The sequence below is a fragment of the Siphateles boraxobius genome, unplaced genomic scaffold, assembly GCF_051911475.1.
Source record: "Siphateles boraxobius isolate OS27281-9 unplaced genomic scaffold, OSU_SipBor_1 68, whole genome shotgun sequence".
Taxonomy (NCBI): domain Eukaryota; kingdom Metazoa; phylum Chordata; class Actinopteri; order Cypriniformes; family Leuciscidae; genus Siphateles; species Siphateles boraxobius.
The window spans coordinates 4,218,461-4,235,027 of record NW_027509195.1 but is presented as its reverse complement, the minus strand read 5'-3'; the positions used below and the strand labels follow the sequence as shown (position 1 = coordinate 4,235,027).

General features: G+C 36.7%; 1 protein-coding gene across 1 annotated transcript in view; it reads left to right on the top strand.

Annotated features, from left to right (window-relative positions):
• Window positions 1-16,330, top strand: part of cables2b (Cdk5 and Abl enzyme substrate 2b) — a 31,115-nt gene extending 14,785 nt beyond the window's left edge. Inside the window, exons 3-9 of the mRNA XM_077214281.1 lie at window positions 2,164-2,241; window positions 6,107-6,215; window positions 6,408-6,561; window positions 8,365-8,459; window positions 10,932-11,038; window positions 12,387-12,591; window positions 13,352-16,330. Coding sequence (XP_077070396.1) covers window positions 2,164-2,241; window positions 6,107-6,215; window positions 6,408-6,561; window positions 8,365-8,459; window positions 10,932-11,038; window positions 12,387-12,591; window positions 13,352-13,492 — 889 coding nt within the window. The 3' untranslated portion in view covers window positions 13,493-16,330. The remainder of the gene's footprint in view (window positions 1-2,163; window positions 2,242-6,106; window positions 6,216-6,407; window positions 6,562-8,364; window positions 8,460-10,931; window positions 11,039-12,386; window positions 12,592-13,351) is intronic.
• Window positions 16,331-16,567: the final 237 nt, after the last annotated feature.

Genomic DNA, 16,567 nt, shown 5'->3' with positions numbered 1-16,567 from the left:
TGGGTGTTGAGGTTGTTAATAGTGATAACAGCCGTGTGTGTTGGGGTGTGGGTGTGTGTGCCTGTCGGTCTGTCTTTTCCACACTATGTAATGTTTTCCCCTCGGTGTGCTTCAAAACGAACGATCTGCCTCTCGTCATCATTATTTTCTCAGTTTGAAGGTGATCCGTTACACTTGCTTTATGCTGTGCTTATGTACGATTCATCATGTGAGGTTATCATATCTGACAGTTTGAGACACTGAAGAAGGGAAGTTATTTCTTAAAGAATTGCAAGGGCACATAAATAAAAAAATTAAAAAATGATGTGCTCCAATAAATCATTTTTAATAAATACTGCAATATTTAATACAAAATAAGAATTGTTAATTTTAGATTACAAAATTATGGTGAGTTTTGGCACAGGCCGCTCAACATAAGGATTGTTTGTTGTTCTCTTAAGGAAGTGATTGTTCTCCATGAGATCTGGCCTTTTTCCACTTGAGGAACAGCAGCTATGTTTACTAAGTCCCATTATAAACTGCCCCAAATAGACAGCGGCCCTTATTTTCCGTTTGTGTTCCCAGGCTTTGGGTTTTCACACACAAATAAGCATGTTCCTCGCATTCACAGGGTCACAGACAGGATTGGGGCAAAATAAAACTGATAGGATATTTTCCACTGGATGATCACAGATCCAGATAAGCTTGGTGTTCAGTGGTCTCAGCAAATGCTAGACTAATAACTGTATTAAATATTTGTAACTTATGAGGTCATATCCTATTTTTTTGGTTCAATATAGTTTATTCTTCAATAAATCCTGTTCTAAGTTTATAAAACAATCTGAAATAGTGAATCCTCCATTGGGCCGCATGTAAATCTTAAGATGTTTTTTGTATTTTTTTATGAAGACATTTGTACATGAAAATTATTTTGTTTGTTGAAATCTATTAATTCCAAAGATTCCTATTGAGATTTAAGTGGAAATCTGTCTTTGATATCTCTAGAAAATTATTAAATTAATGGCCAACTCATACTCTCTATTATTTATGGTGCCATTTCTCCACTGTCTTGTGACTATTGACGAAAAAAAATCCTCTTGGCTGCTGCGGCAGACCCTCAGTTTCATGTTAACTGCCATTTTACCACTCTGTCACAATTCTATGGTTAAAATGCAGTCACATACCCATAGCTAACACAGATATCATCACACTTCCTGTGTGAAAGAAGTGAGAGACAAGTTTACACCGAAGCTTATGATGCAGGTGTTCTGGCTAGGTTTAGGGTTAGGTTACAAAATATACAATTTGTACTGTTTAAAAATTATTGTGTGTGTGTGTAGGGATGGGACGGTATGAAAATATATATATATTTTTTGAGAATCAACAAACAACAAATATATATTTGAGAATCAACAAACAACAAATAAAATGAGCAGCTCTATGTCCCCGTAATTATGCGGTAAAAAAAATCGGTGTTATAAGTGTACAATGAATATACATTATTATCTCTTAATAGTCTTGTTTGAACTTGTTCGTTCGTCTTTGGCTCAAAGCCACTTGCTGCAAACTTTTCTTTGCGGAAGCTTCAAGTTTATTTCAAGTGAATGAGATAAAATATTTCAACTCAAAACAACATTTTGTGCCCAATTATTTCCCAGATGTAGTTTTAGTATTGACATCAAAGTTAACTTGCCTTGCGTTCGCTACAACAGTGGATGATGGTCACACAGGACGGCTCAGCAGATTTGAAGTGTTTACCACTATCACAGCTACTTTTTTTGAGCATGTTCTGCAGATACAGTAACCATCCTTGATTAAGTTTCCCTCAGGATTTTTGTAAATGCCAAAATATGAACACACCTCAGATTTGGTCCTCTTAAAAGGCTGAAAAATCTCCCGAACACGGTCACTGCCTTCCACCATTCCTGCTCGAATAAAAAAAAAACCAACATTGTGCGCTGCGTCAGACTGTTGCTGGCTGGACAGGATTTATAATGAGTTATTAAAATCGCCATAATCAAATATGGTTTTAATGATAATTTAATTTTAAACGATATTACTAACCGTCAGTACATTTTATCGTGGTTTACAGTGAACCCGGTAATCGTCCCATCCCTATATGTGTGTGTGCGTGTGCGGGTGCGTGTGTGTGTAATGTTAACTTGTTTGTGTTTGCCACTGCAGGATTGTCCTTATCTGTGCCAGAAGGTCTTTGTGTGCCGCCTTCTCTGTGCTGCCGTATGGAGAGAGCTTCCACATCAGGTACTCAAACACACACTCACACATTTAAAACTAATGGCGCTTTTCCATTACCAGTACCAGCTCGACTCGACTCGCCTTGGCTCGCCTCGACTCGGCTCGCTTTTCGTTCCGTTTTCCATTGCAGAAAGTATCGCCACAAATAGTACCCGGTCGTCATAGCGACGACTTTCGTTCCTCGTTGCCCCATCAAGCTCTCGCTGGATCCTCTCTTCGGCAACCAAACAAAGGAATGTCTGCACCTCCTCGTTTGACCACGGCGTATTCTTCCGAGTTGCCATAATAATAGTAGTAAGTTTAGTAACTATCTCTGGCTAAACTATTTAAAAAAGGCGGGGTTATTCTGGATACTCCATCTGGCGCGTGCAATGATGACGCAGTGAATAGTGACGATTCTCTCTGACCAATCAGCAGTCGGCATTGTTTTCACGTCACATTTTAGTATCGCCTTAGCTCGCTTAGAACCTCGCCGGAGGTGGTACGAAAAAAAGTACCCGAAAGCAGATACAGGTACAACTTTTACACAGTGGAAAACCAAACAAAGGCGAGTCGAGTCGAGCCGAGCCGAGCTGGTACTGTGTAGTGGAAAAGCGCCATAAGGTAGGCAATTTCGGAGAGGCTAGCAATAGTGATCTAGATTTGAAAACAGAAGACCCCATCCCTTCAAGCGTCTCCAAAGCCACGCCTCCTTCAAAACACATGGCACAGCCAGAGGAGAGTCTACAAGGCCTCACAAGAGCCAGCGTTAAATAACCTCACACCTCAAAGCACAAAACATTACAATAATAATTAACTAAACAACTTAAAGAGGTCTTACTTGTACCACCTGGCTGCTGCAGATTCATTTCGGGGTTGATATTGTTGTACTGTTATTCATCTTTTTTTTCAGGACAGATTCCTGTTATTGATCTAATTTGAACGATTCATCTGTGCATATTTAATTTATTTGTATTTATTTTTTTATTTTTTACCTTCTTTAATCAAAAGTTCATAACTAGACCTCAGATCTGAAACCACAGACTTCTCTCTGCCTATGTATTCAGGACTTCTCTAATCATTTGGTCCGATTAAATCCTGTCCCTACCCCTGCCCCAGGGTTTTACCAAAAATAGTATTGTTTTTGCTTAGTATATTTGTTACTTATTTAGTTAGCAGCAGTTGTTCACACTTGGTTGACTGGTTTAAAGTTTCTATACTAAAATATACTAATAAATTAAAAGAATCATTAATTATTAAGGATGCTGAATTGTTCATTGGGAAAAATTGGAATTTTTGGATTCTCATTCCTAGCCTTCACTTCAACGACACTTGTCCTTGCATGATCTTTAAATAGACAGATAAACACAAAGAGATATTTCGAGTTGAATTTGCAGTCATTTGGGTTCCTCTGCTCTCCTCTGGGGATTCATGTCCAGGGTGAGATTCGGGGAAAATGGGGCAGAAAGGAATTTTTCCCACATCATTGAGCTGGCCCTGGTATGACACGAACGACAACACCCTCTTCTTTCCCACCATCTCCATTACAGTTCCAGAAAATGATGAAATAAAAAAAAATTAAGATTGAAAACTTGTGAAACTTTCTCTTATCCACCTTTTTCCTGAATGCGAAGTCTCGCCCAACTCATAGTGGAATTATCCTTTACATTTCCGGTCTCCGGTGTTTCTAGTCAAATTAGCGTATTTTCAGACCTTATGTATGTTAAACCTATGAAAATGGTTTTAAAAAACCACATGGCTCCATATTAGCATCACGTTACAGTGTTGCTGTGACCATCTTTTGTCAGTGTCTCACCCGTCAAAGTTTAATGAGAGCGTAGATGACATGAAGCTGCGTGAAGTTGGCTACATTTAAAACAGGTGTGCGCTCATATCCTACATACAGCTGCTGATCAGTTGAATTTAAAAATTATAAGAGCGCACATTTAGGGGTGAATTCAGGTTGATTGGGAACTTTTTCCCTGTCATCTTTATGGCAAAAAGCATCCCAATCACCATAAATTCACCCTACCTTTTATGGGGAGCATTTTAACTTAAGTGCTGCAAGCCATGCTCGTTTTCTCTTGTCAGTCTTTGGCATAAATGCAAGGCACATGGTGCTGTATATACAGACATTCTTTTCAGATTTATTGGTACTCAAAACACATACTTTCCAGGAATTTCTTCAGTTTATTGCTGTCGTTGTGGCTGTCAACAACAGCACAGCTTAACCCTGTGCTCATTTTAACTTTAGTAATGTTCAAAAAGTTTGTTTATTTAATTGTTGCTCTTTTACCCCATTTTAACAATGGGTTCCTATGACGACAGAAAAGCATCCAAACGGAAGTTAGAATCAGTTATGGCGGCGCTCATCATTTGCTCAGGAAAAGGTGGATACATCACATTTCTGAAAGAGAGAAGAAAATTACATAGTCATGCAATGCAGATAACATTACGTGTAATGAGCCAACATGACTTTCCATCTTTTTTTGGGATCGGACTTATTGAAAGGCTCATAGAGCTTTTCAAGCACACAGAATCATTATTTCTGTCTTATAATAATTCGCAGAAGTACTGGGAAAAACTTGTATAGTTATATATAACCACTGATGTCTACAGTTCAGATTAAAATAGAGTAAATCACCTTTTGAAAGTAACATGACGCTACAAATAAAGATTTGATCAACTATATCGTTACACCAGTAGGTGGCGACAAGTGACTGTTAAAAAAATGTATTTGTCATTGAATCATTCATTCAAGAGATTTGTTAGAAAAATGCTGATTCATCCAGTAATGAAACATGTAAAGTATTTATAAGCGAGTCATTGAATCATTCATTAAAACTGATTTACAAAAAAATATTCAAATTAATTAGATAATTTTTTAATAACTGCAGTAATTAACATTTTGTCAGTAAATTACATGTTCTTTTGTTTAGTTGTCTCTCCAGAATCTCTGTTTGAAACATTAACAAAAAATGTGATTCTTAATTTATCCAGAATCATACAGCTCTTAGCTCATCTTGAAGGAATTTATTTAGCCAATAGATGAGGTTTTAGTTAAAGCTGGTCAGAGATAGGGTAATGGGTAATGGTAATAGGTGGAGGGACATTATAGAGATAATTTGATTGGACAGTTTTGTGAGTGCAAGAGGAGTCCTCAATATTTTTGGCCTGTTTTTTAGAAGAGGAAAAGCAAAATTTGAATTCACATATCAAATAAAATACATTTAGTCAACTACAAGGATTACACTAAAATATGGATGACCTCAGAGCTGTTAGACATAGACAAAAAGCCCACAAAATTCTCCTTTTCATACACAAACACTTTTGCGGTACTAAAATATTTATAATATTTTTTAAAGCTTTCTCTCAGTCAAAATTGATTTTACATGATCATTGCATGCTTTCTCTGACCTTTAGAATTGAACAGGGTTGCATTTCCCAAAAGCATGATAAGCCTAAGTAGATCATAGAACCATTGCCACCAGTTACCACCGATGCTTTTGAGAAAGGCAGCTCAGGCTGTTTTTGCTGCTGCACCTTTAAGACTTCTATAATTACATCAACTCAGTTATGGTTAGCTAGCCTAGAAATTGTGTAAAGTTTGCTCTTAAGGTCTTGGGGTTTAAGGTTAGTTGGTAAAAATGTAAAGTTCAAAAATAAAACACTTCCTAAAAAATATATATAATATTTTATTTGTTTACCTGCATGTCATCAAATATCCCAAATTAGAGAACAGTGAATGTGTAAACGTTTTGTTCAATTATTGAAAATCTAATGAAAATCTGAATTAAATATTTTAGGTTAAAATTTTTTTGGAGAATCCCTGTTCTTAATTATCGATTTACTCAATGAAAACCAAGCATCTGTCCGTCTGTCTTTGCCTCAGTGACCCTCGTCTGGACGGTCAGCAGCGGAGGCACTCATCCGGAGCAATATCCACCACCCTGGAGATGCTTCCCGGGCTGGAGGGGGTGGAGCTGGGCATGTACGGCAGGGTAAGAGCTTGTCGTTCTATCACTCACCTGTCAATCAGTCAGTCAGGGAATGTCACAGAGCATTGTTCTCAGTGTACCAGTCGACCTGCTCAGAAATGACAGGCTTATATCGCCTCATTTGACACACCCAGGGGCTGTCAGGATGTTTCAGGCTGACAGACAGCTTGTTATGATCTTATATGTATATTGCAGACGGTGTCATACGCTCAGTTCCTGTACCCCACTAACGCCCTGGACCGCCACAAGCCCGCTGTGGATCTCGCTCTACCCCTGCCCTATTCCAGAACCAGCATCACTCACGGTTTTCCTCCCTCTCGCCTCAACAGCACCGTCGGCCTGGACCTGGGTATGTCACACACTCATAAACACATACACACAAACTACTACATCTAGACTTGTGAGGACCTCTCATAGTCATCTACTGTATTGCTGTAGACTAACCATAACCCTACCCATTACCTACATATGCTTGGCTTTATTTGGTATTACTTGACCAATTTAAAACCTTTATACTTTTTAATTGTGTAATAGGTTATATACAAGATATTAATACTTTTATTCAACAACGATGCATTAAATTGATCAAAAGTCACAGTAAAGGCATTTGCAATGTTATAAAAGATTTATATTTCAAATAAATGCTGTTCTTTTAAACTTTATATTCATCAAAGCATCTTGAACAAATTTATTACGGTTTAATAATCAGAAATGTTTCTTGAGCATCAAATCATTATAATGATTTCTGAAGGATCATGTGACACTGAAGACTGGAGCAATGATGCTGAAAATCTTAAAAGTTCTTTCAAAAACATTTTATTATAACGTGGCCATGATTTAGTAAAATGAGGGAACTAATTATTATAATGTGCGCATGTTTTACTTAACGAGGGAACGCAATTCCAGTCTCAATTCAGTTCAGTTCGATAACGTTTCATGTATCAGGTACAGTACATGTACATTTTTCTTGGGGAAAATTTTATTTTCGCGGTTGAAATACTGATTGAACAATTACATTAGATACATTTCGGTAAGTTCTACTATATCTTTCAACAAACTTTTATCTCTTGCAATATTGGGTCCTCACACATGTAACAAAATTACACGCACCCTTTCTCTGCTCAGTTCTGTAACCACTTAAATCTCAGCCACAGTGAAATTTGACAACATCTGTAACTCTTTTCTGTAGCGGATTCCTTTGCTTGTGACCTTTTTTGACTTTGCTAGACTTTAGGTGTGTGTGTGTGTGTGTGTGTGTGTGTGTGTGTGTGTGTGTGTGTGTGTGTGTGTGTGTGTGTGTGTGTGTGTGTGTGTGTGTGTGTGTGTGTGTGTGTGTGTGTGTGTGTGTGTGTGTGTGTGTGTGTGTGTGTCCTCACAAAGGTTGATGTACAAGTGTGCGTGTGTGTGTCATAGCGCCTAAAAGCATTTTAAAGCTAATTCTGGATTGTGGACATGGTGAAATTCTCTTTCATGCATGTCTAAATGGTGACATTAAATCACACATACACACTCACACTCAGAAAACAAACACACACTTGCACAAATAAGTGTGTAGTAACTGATGGGAGCTTAATAAAGGTTTTAATGCTATATATATCACAGAGTGGGTAGGGACATTTCAATCAACTTGATAGACAGTTATTATCACAGTATTTCAGGCACAGATGTGTGTGCGTGCGTGCGCGCGTGTGTACGCGCGTGCGTGTGTGTGTGCGCGCGTGTGTGTGTGTGTGAGAGATAATTACTAATATTGCTATCCCTGTGGTCTAATACTTAGTGAGTGTGTGAGTCATCAACACAGCTTTTTCAGCTCTCTGTATTCTCGTACCTTATTTCACAAACCTACATTAGCTACAATTGTGTCAGCCAAGAGTACAAGTGCTGTTTATGTGTGTTGTTTTAAAAGTGTAGCTTCCCCCCAGAATGAAAATTCTGTCATCATTTACTCACCCTGACAGATGACAGATGTTTCTTTTTTGGGTGAACTATGCCTTTAATATCGCTCTGCTCAGTCAGTGCAGAAAGACGCCATTATCTCAAAAGCATGTATAAACATCGCATTCAGTTACTGGATGTTATCTGTGGTGTTATTGACTCATTTTACAGTTGTATTTTTGTGTGTTTATGTGTGTTTTTTGTGTGTTTTTTTCAGGCCTAGAAGACACTGAGTATGACCCTAATATGCTCAGTGACCCCCAGTGGCCATGTGGAAAACACAAAAGAGTGCTCATCTTTGCCTCATACATGGTGAGATATATATATATATATATATATATATATATATATATATATATATATATTATTCTATTGAACATATCAGTATGTATATATATATATGTATATATATATATATATATATATATATATAATTCTATTGAACATACAGTATATATATATATATATATATATATATATATATATATATATATATATATATATATATATATATATAAATTATTATTAAATTTTTTGTATATAACCTGGACTTGTTCTAAAAAGGTTTTCTGATAATCATCCCCCTATAACTGCTCAGCCATTTAGCTTTTCACAGATGTTTGTGTTTTTGGAAATTTAATGCAGCACAGTTTGGTCATGTTTCTTGTTTTAGGACATTAATTTACCCATCAGACACATTTGTTGAGATTATTGTCTATCTGTGGGATTTAAGGGTCTGTGCTCAAAGCAGGGCAGTCTGACCAACAGACACGGATAAACATAACTTATCCAGCTGACGTCATTACTGACCACTGGAAAAAATTTCCTAAGCCCCCCTAAATGATAATAAGAACAACAATAAGTCTCCGGGAGTCTCCCGCATATTGATAGCGGCTCCCTGATGCCGGCAAATTAGGGCTGGATAAAAATATCGATCCATCAATGCATTGCAATTATTTGTTTCTCAATTCAATATCGATTCATCAAATTCTATGAATCGATTCAGCCCACCGGCCAGTGGCGGCGCTGTGGGCAACACTCTAGTGAGAGCGTTCAGCGTTGTGCAAGACGCGCTTTACCAAAACAGCAAGATGACGGACAGCACTCCGTTCAAGCCTGCACCACCCACCAGGGACGTCGTTAGGCCTATTTTAGGGTGTTCCTAAGAAAAATTTTCCTAAGCCCCCCTAAATGATAATAAGAACAACAATAAGTCTCCAGGAGTCTCCCGCATATTGATAGCGGCTCCCTTATGTCCACAAATTAGTTCAAATCTCCCGGAATCTTCAACTTGCGAGCTCCAAACCGCGTAGCGCGCGCACGACAGAGGGAGAGAGCGAGAGTCCTTGCATGTGTGTGCAAATGTGCGCGCGTGTGCCTCACGAAGCGTTTTTTTTTATGAGTATGCACATTTTGTGCTTCTGTTTACATTTCTTTTATAACTTGAATGTATAGGAAGAAATAAATATACTTTCTACTACTTAGTTACATGCACTTTAGAGGTGTGTTAATAAAGCACCTGTTTGTTACAGTTGTGGTTTGTATTCAACACATGTACAATATTGTACAGTTTGTTCTGCTAAATAAACCATGGCAGGAAACATGCTGGGGTCAATTTGTTCTTAAGCATTGGTGATACTGCACACATTATTTAAAAAATATACTCAGGTACTATAATTACTTGTGTATTTACTTATTATTGAATGATATCAAAGCTAATAAATCAATATCGAATCGAAGCCTCAAGAATCGAAATCAAATCGAATTGTGAAATTCCTAACAATGTGCAAATGTGTGTGTGTGCCTCTTGAAGCGCATGTAAAATGCGCATGATCATCATCAGCGCATGATTATTTCGAGAATCGTTCAGCCAAACGACTTCACAAGGGAGTGCAGTGTATTTGGTGCAATATAGATAGACAGGCAAGACGCGCATGTTCATAATTAATAAACTTTTAATAAACTACAGAATAGCGCGAGCGGGAAGCGGCGCGCCTCACGTGAGCAGAGCTTATATGCTCCGAGAACGGACACTGCACTAATGATATAAAAAACACACACACACACACACACACAAACAGGTCTGTTAACTTAAGCAATATTTTTAATAAGGTAGTCTAATATTTTTCTCACTAACAAATGACTAGGGTACATTTAAATAAAGAAGCGGCGCGCCTAACCCGAGCAGAGCTTATATGCTCCGAGAATGGACACTGCACTAGTGATATAAAACACACTACATACATTTATACATTTTAATACTACATACATTTTAATACATTTTGTTTCTATTATTCAATTTTCCACAATGTCAAAGCAACGCAGATTAACCCAAAATAAAAGCTCAGGCACTTCTGTCCATACCAACTCCGCTGTTCTGCGCTCTAAAGCCAGAGAATACTCCCGCTGCAGGAACACTTTTAGTAGTCCAAGAAGAAGCAAATATCTATGTATTAAGTAGTTATAACGAATGTATATGTTAAGTATTATATTTCACCAGATTTTATAGTGTAAAACATATTCAAGTGCGAATGAGAACCGTTTTCTGGGGAATGCCAGGTGTGCCAAAAAAATTATATATATATATACGAATGTCACATTTTCAAATCGAATACCAACCCACCGAACGAATATTCGAATATTCGGGTCCAGCCCTACATACTGCTTATACATTGTAATTCTTGGAATTTTTTTATTTTATTTTTTATTGCTGAATAACTTACTAACATGTCAATCTTCAGTGTTTACTGTCACTCTCTTTCTCACACTGTGGTTCTCTCACAGACTACAGTAATAGAGTACGTCAAACCATCAGATCTGAAGAAGGACATGAATGAGACTTTTAAAGAAAAATTCCCCCACATCAAACTCACACTGAGCAAAATCAGAAGGTACACACAAATGTTAACTCTTATTTCAATCTGTTTACATGCACAGGAATATTCCTATGTTAATCAGAATATCGTAATTTTGTTGTATGCGCGAACATGTTAACCCGATTTCAATATCCAGTTTAAGCCAAAATTCTTTAAAAAACAGCTTCAACGCTTGTGAAAATGAAGTACTCTGTAGCATACTTGTAAAAAGCTTACTTATTATAGAAATAACATGCTTTAAAAGAACATTCTCAAGTGCAAACTGCATGTAATGTTTTCGGACACATAATTGCATGTTCTTGCAATTAAATGAAGATGTATTCTAGACTAAATCTATTTTAAATGCAATTTGCTGAAGTTCCGAGTGCTTTGGGGTACTTTTGACCCACTTAAGTAGGACTTAAGTATACTTAAGTAGACTTAAGTAGGACTTAAGTACATCTTTATATGTAATGTCATATTGACTTTTATTGTCTTATGAAATGTGGCTCAAGTGTACTGCTGAATGTACTGACAAGCATTTATGGTAAACTAAAATATATTTTAATGTAATTTCTATTGAAACCTGAATGTCATATAGTTAAATAAATTTGTAATTATGAAGTTGCAATATTGAATTACACAATACATTTGGAATTAGTACTTTACATGTGCTTTAGTATTTCAAAGATAATTAAAACAATGATTTAAAATTTACTTTATAGTAAAACTTTGACATTATTACAAAGTGCACTTTTTTTTAAAGTGTACTTAAGTGTTTTAAAAAACCTAGGCCCTGTTTACACCTGGTGTTCTGATTGTTTTGTCCACTATCGAACATTTCTGTCTTGGACAGATAACTGTGGGATTTTCAGATCTTTCAATCTAATGAACGAAGTAAGCTCACACAATTAACATAAGAACGTGCCTGGAGACGACAGAAAACGTTTTAGAAATCCAGAATGGTGCGAGAACATTTTCGTCTTCAAACCAAACTTGGGTCTTGAGTCGACATTTTTTTCAAGTTTAAATCCCGTCTGGCTATCACGCATCCTTTAATGTTTCCGCGTTTGGTCAGTAGGTGGAGAGCATGTGGTCTTTAGTGGCTGTTTGAGCGCATTCGACGGCGACCACATGAGCGAAAGCAATCTGGTCGAATGCGTTTTCCACTGCCTCTGGAAGTGGTAGTAAATACTCACCTGTATTTAGCGTCGTCCACTTGTGATCCGAATGATGAAAATGCTACTTAATACCAGGTGAAAACAGGGCCATAGCCATAGCTCTTTAATTTCATTGCACATTCAATACAGTGGCAATTATTTTGTCTTTTAAATTTCTTCTCTTTATCTCTCCTAACATCTCTGTCATTCCCTCTCGTCATCAGTTTGAAGAGAGAAATCCGTTCAGTGGGAGAGGAGTCTTTATTGCAGCCAGTCACCATTGCCATGGCATTTGTGTACTTCGAGAAGCTGGTCCTACAGGGGCGTCTCAACAAGCAGAACAGGAAGCTGGTGGCGGCCGCGTGCCTCTTACTCGCTGCCAAGATCAGCAGCGACCTGAAGAAACAAGAGGTCAAACAACTGATTGACGTGAGTGATGCTTTGCCACACACTTTCCATTCAACACACATACTCTACCGTACAAGTTTTGTTTTTTAAAGAAGTCTCTCATTCTCACCAAGGCTGCATTTATTTGATCAGAAATACAATAAAAACAGTAAAATATTGAAATATTATTACAGTTTTAAAACAACTGTTTTCTGTTTCAAATATATATATATATATATATATATATATATATATATATATATATATATATATATATTCAAATTGAATTTATTCCTGTGATGGAAAGCTGGATTTTCAGCATAATTACAGTCTTCAGTGTCACATGATCCTTCAGAAATCATTCTAATATGATGATTTGATGCTCAAGAAACATTTCTATTATCACTTCTATTATCAATGTTGAAAGTAGTCGTATTGTACTAAGCAGCTGCTTAGTAGTTTTATTGAAACATTGATACATTATTTTGGGAATCTTTGATGAATAGACAGTTCGAAAGAACACATTTTTTGAAATATAAATTTAGTATTAAAAATATTCATTAAAAATTAATTTTAAAAAATTGCTGACCCTTTTAAACAGTGGTGTACAAGCCTTTAATAGAGTAAAATAAATCTTTATAGAGTTCTGTATCGGCCAAAAAATTGTCTGATATTTTGAAACTTTTATATGCAGATTATGTACACTATACGTGTCAGTCCAAAATCCACTCGCCCTTGTCAAAGTTGTCAGTGTTATTGTCTATCTGTTAACATCTATCTGTTTTTTTTTCTCTGCCCTCAGAGATTTGAGGAGAGGTTCCGGATTAGCCGTCGGGAGCTGATTGCTTTTGAATTCACCATCTTGGTAGCGCTGGAAATGGCACTTTACCTTCCGGAGAGTAAAGTCATGCCCCACTACCGTAGACTTGTGCAGCAGACCTGACGTGGGCTCAGGGCAGTCGTGAACATGCAGATGCGTAAAACAGCCGAAAGTGTGAGACTCAGCGTTCCCATCATTGCGGTTTCAGGTATCAAAGCGAGTACACATCAACAGGAAGAACTGATGTTCCAAATGATGCTTTTTATAGCAATCTGGCCTGCGGCATTTGTTTTTCGTGGCTGTCTGTTTTTGTGACCACCATGGGAATTCTTCTAAAGGAAAACAGCAAGGATTTTCTTTTATTGAAAACAGAGGGGTTTTAACTCTCAGACGACAAGGGAAGAGTTTAACTCCTGCTACTTCACTTGTGTGAAATGTACAAGAGTGAATGCATGTTTTTAACATTCCATTTCTATTTGCCAAAAATAACTTGTATTTAATGTAGACCTCTCCTTTTATACAGAACCACCTACCATTCACTGTAACACTAAAGCACTTTTTTATCTATACATGTATTTTATCTAAACCTTATGCAATTATAATAATATAATCATTAGCACAGATTACATAACATATATGCATTTAATTTAGTAGCGTACTCATGAAAGCGTTATTGAGTGACTAAATCTACCTTAGTATTCAAACCCAATATGTTCATTGTCTTTGGGGCTTCATTTTACTGTGAAGTGTGCTCTATATTAGAGCTGGTTTCAAGAAAAGCACATTTTCAGTGCTGTGTGTTGTTCTCACTTTTTTCTTTTTATAGAATTAAAAAGAAATCCACTCTTTTTTAATTCCACAGAAGAAAAAAAGCCCTGATGATGTAAATGAGTAAATTATGACTGAAGGTTTTTTGGGTGCTGTGTGTGTGTGTGTGTGCGTGCGTGCGTGCGTGCGTGCGTGCGTGCGTGCGTGCGTGTGTGCGCGCGTGTGTGTGTGTGTGTGTGTATATATTCAACAAGGATGCATTTAATTGATCAAAATTTACAAAAAGGACATTTAAAACTATTATCAACATTGATAATAATAATTAATGTTTCTTGAGCACCAGATCATCATATTAGCATGATTTCTGAAGGATCATGTGACACTGAAGACTGGAGTAATGATGCTGAAAATTCTGCTTTACCATCAATACATTTTACAATATAAATTATATAAAAAAGACATTTAAAACATATTCAGAATAGTTATTTGAAATTGTAACAATATTTCATAATATTATTGCTGATATTGTATTTTTAATCAATAAAATGCAGCCTTAGTGAGCATATTTATGCTAAATTCACTGTTTATTTATTAACTAAAACATTGGTTTCAACATTTGGGTCTCAATTTTCATTGACAACTATTAACCATATACTGTATCATGAGAATTATCAACAACAAAAAAACTTAACTTGTTACTTGTAGAAATGCCAGTCATTGTGATGAACTTAAACAAGTTTTCCTGTCTTCCAGCACCCACAACCTATGCAAAATTTGTAGATTCCTTTTGTCCCATTTCCTCACAAAACATCCCATTCCCAATTCAAATCACACATGTCTGCCCGATATTATAGATTATATTTCAGTGCAGACTGTTGTGAATAGGTTTTGTGTTGTGTGTCGGGGAGCCAGTTTGCTGCTTTGTCCTTTATAGACGGATGTATTTTACATACTGTGGTCTCAATCAACACATCCTTGTATTTACTTAGTCCTAGATAATGTGGTGGTAATGTTGTCTACAAACGTCTATGATGTATTTTTGAAATAAGACTTTGTTTTCCAGTAATGTTTTCTTATTCAGATATTGTGTTAAGCGAGACATTTGCACTTTGAAGCAGCGCGTGTGCTATGGCGCCATCTAGAGGAAGCGATTTACAATCACATGTCAAAAGAGATGTTAGGAAGTGGATTTTGCTACATAACAAGCTCATTTACTCAGGAGATATCTATGTAAATCACACATAGATTGGGCATTTTTCCAGGTTGTGTTACTTTGTTTCCGCGTGTGCTACTTTTTGAGACCGAGAGCCCCAGAAAAAAAACTATGATCGCAGGTATTAATGGATAGGAAATCTGAAAAATCACTTTTGCACACGTTCAATTAAAGTGCCTAGGAATGTTTGTAATGAATCATTTTGTGAAGAGAGAAAATGGAAATAAAAGCAATTGTATTTAGTTTATTTACACCACTATTTTCCATTGATATGTTTATAGCCTCCAATGTTGCCCTCCAAAGGAAAAACGGTACCAATTTCCTTTCTTCTTTTTTTTTTTTGTCAATTTTTTATTATTATTATTTGATATCAATATTAACACACAATTCTCTCACTGGACAGATCATATTCTGAGAGACCTGATTTTGCTCAGCCTAATGTTTTATTTTTGCACGGCATCTTCAGTATGTTTATTCTGCTCATCACGATTATAAGTCAGCTCAGTGGACCGTTTCAGCGGTTGTGATTGTTCAGTGTGTGATAAGTGTTATGTCTCCATAGGATGTTTCAGTTTTGTCGTTGCCTACAGTACTACTGTCATTGTTTATTTCAAAGGACAGAGGTGAAGGAGCAGAAAACAGACAGCATAAAAAGCATTTCCTCTGATATCTTCCATGGAGTTGAACATATTTAGCTAATCTTCCATTTATGAATTATGGTAGGAAGGCTGTGCACCAGCAGCAGATAAGAGATATGGCTGTATTGTAGTGCTGCTGAAATCATATTAGAAGTTTCCCTCTGAGGTCGAGATATAACCTCTCTGTCACTGACGTCCTGTAAACCAGCACCATGAGTACAGCTGTCTTTTTTATTTGTTTCTCTCTCTATCTCTGTCTATGAAGAATTTTATTTGTCGGTTAATTGTCATAATTGTTGAGTTATCATGCACTTTCACAAATATATTTTCTAAAATCACTGACTACTTGTGCAAGTGACTTATTTCTATTTCTGGATATTGTTAGAACAGAAAGATCATCCTTCTGCGCAATAAGACTAGAAATACAAGTACTTTCAAGAATCTATAACCAGAAGTTCGAAATTGTTTGAATGAAACTGAAACAAATGATTTTGCAATACTGTACTAATCAGCTGACTGACTGAATAGAGGTGAAAGCTGTTTGTTTATTTAAAGTTTGCATATGCAAAACGATAGATA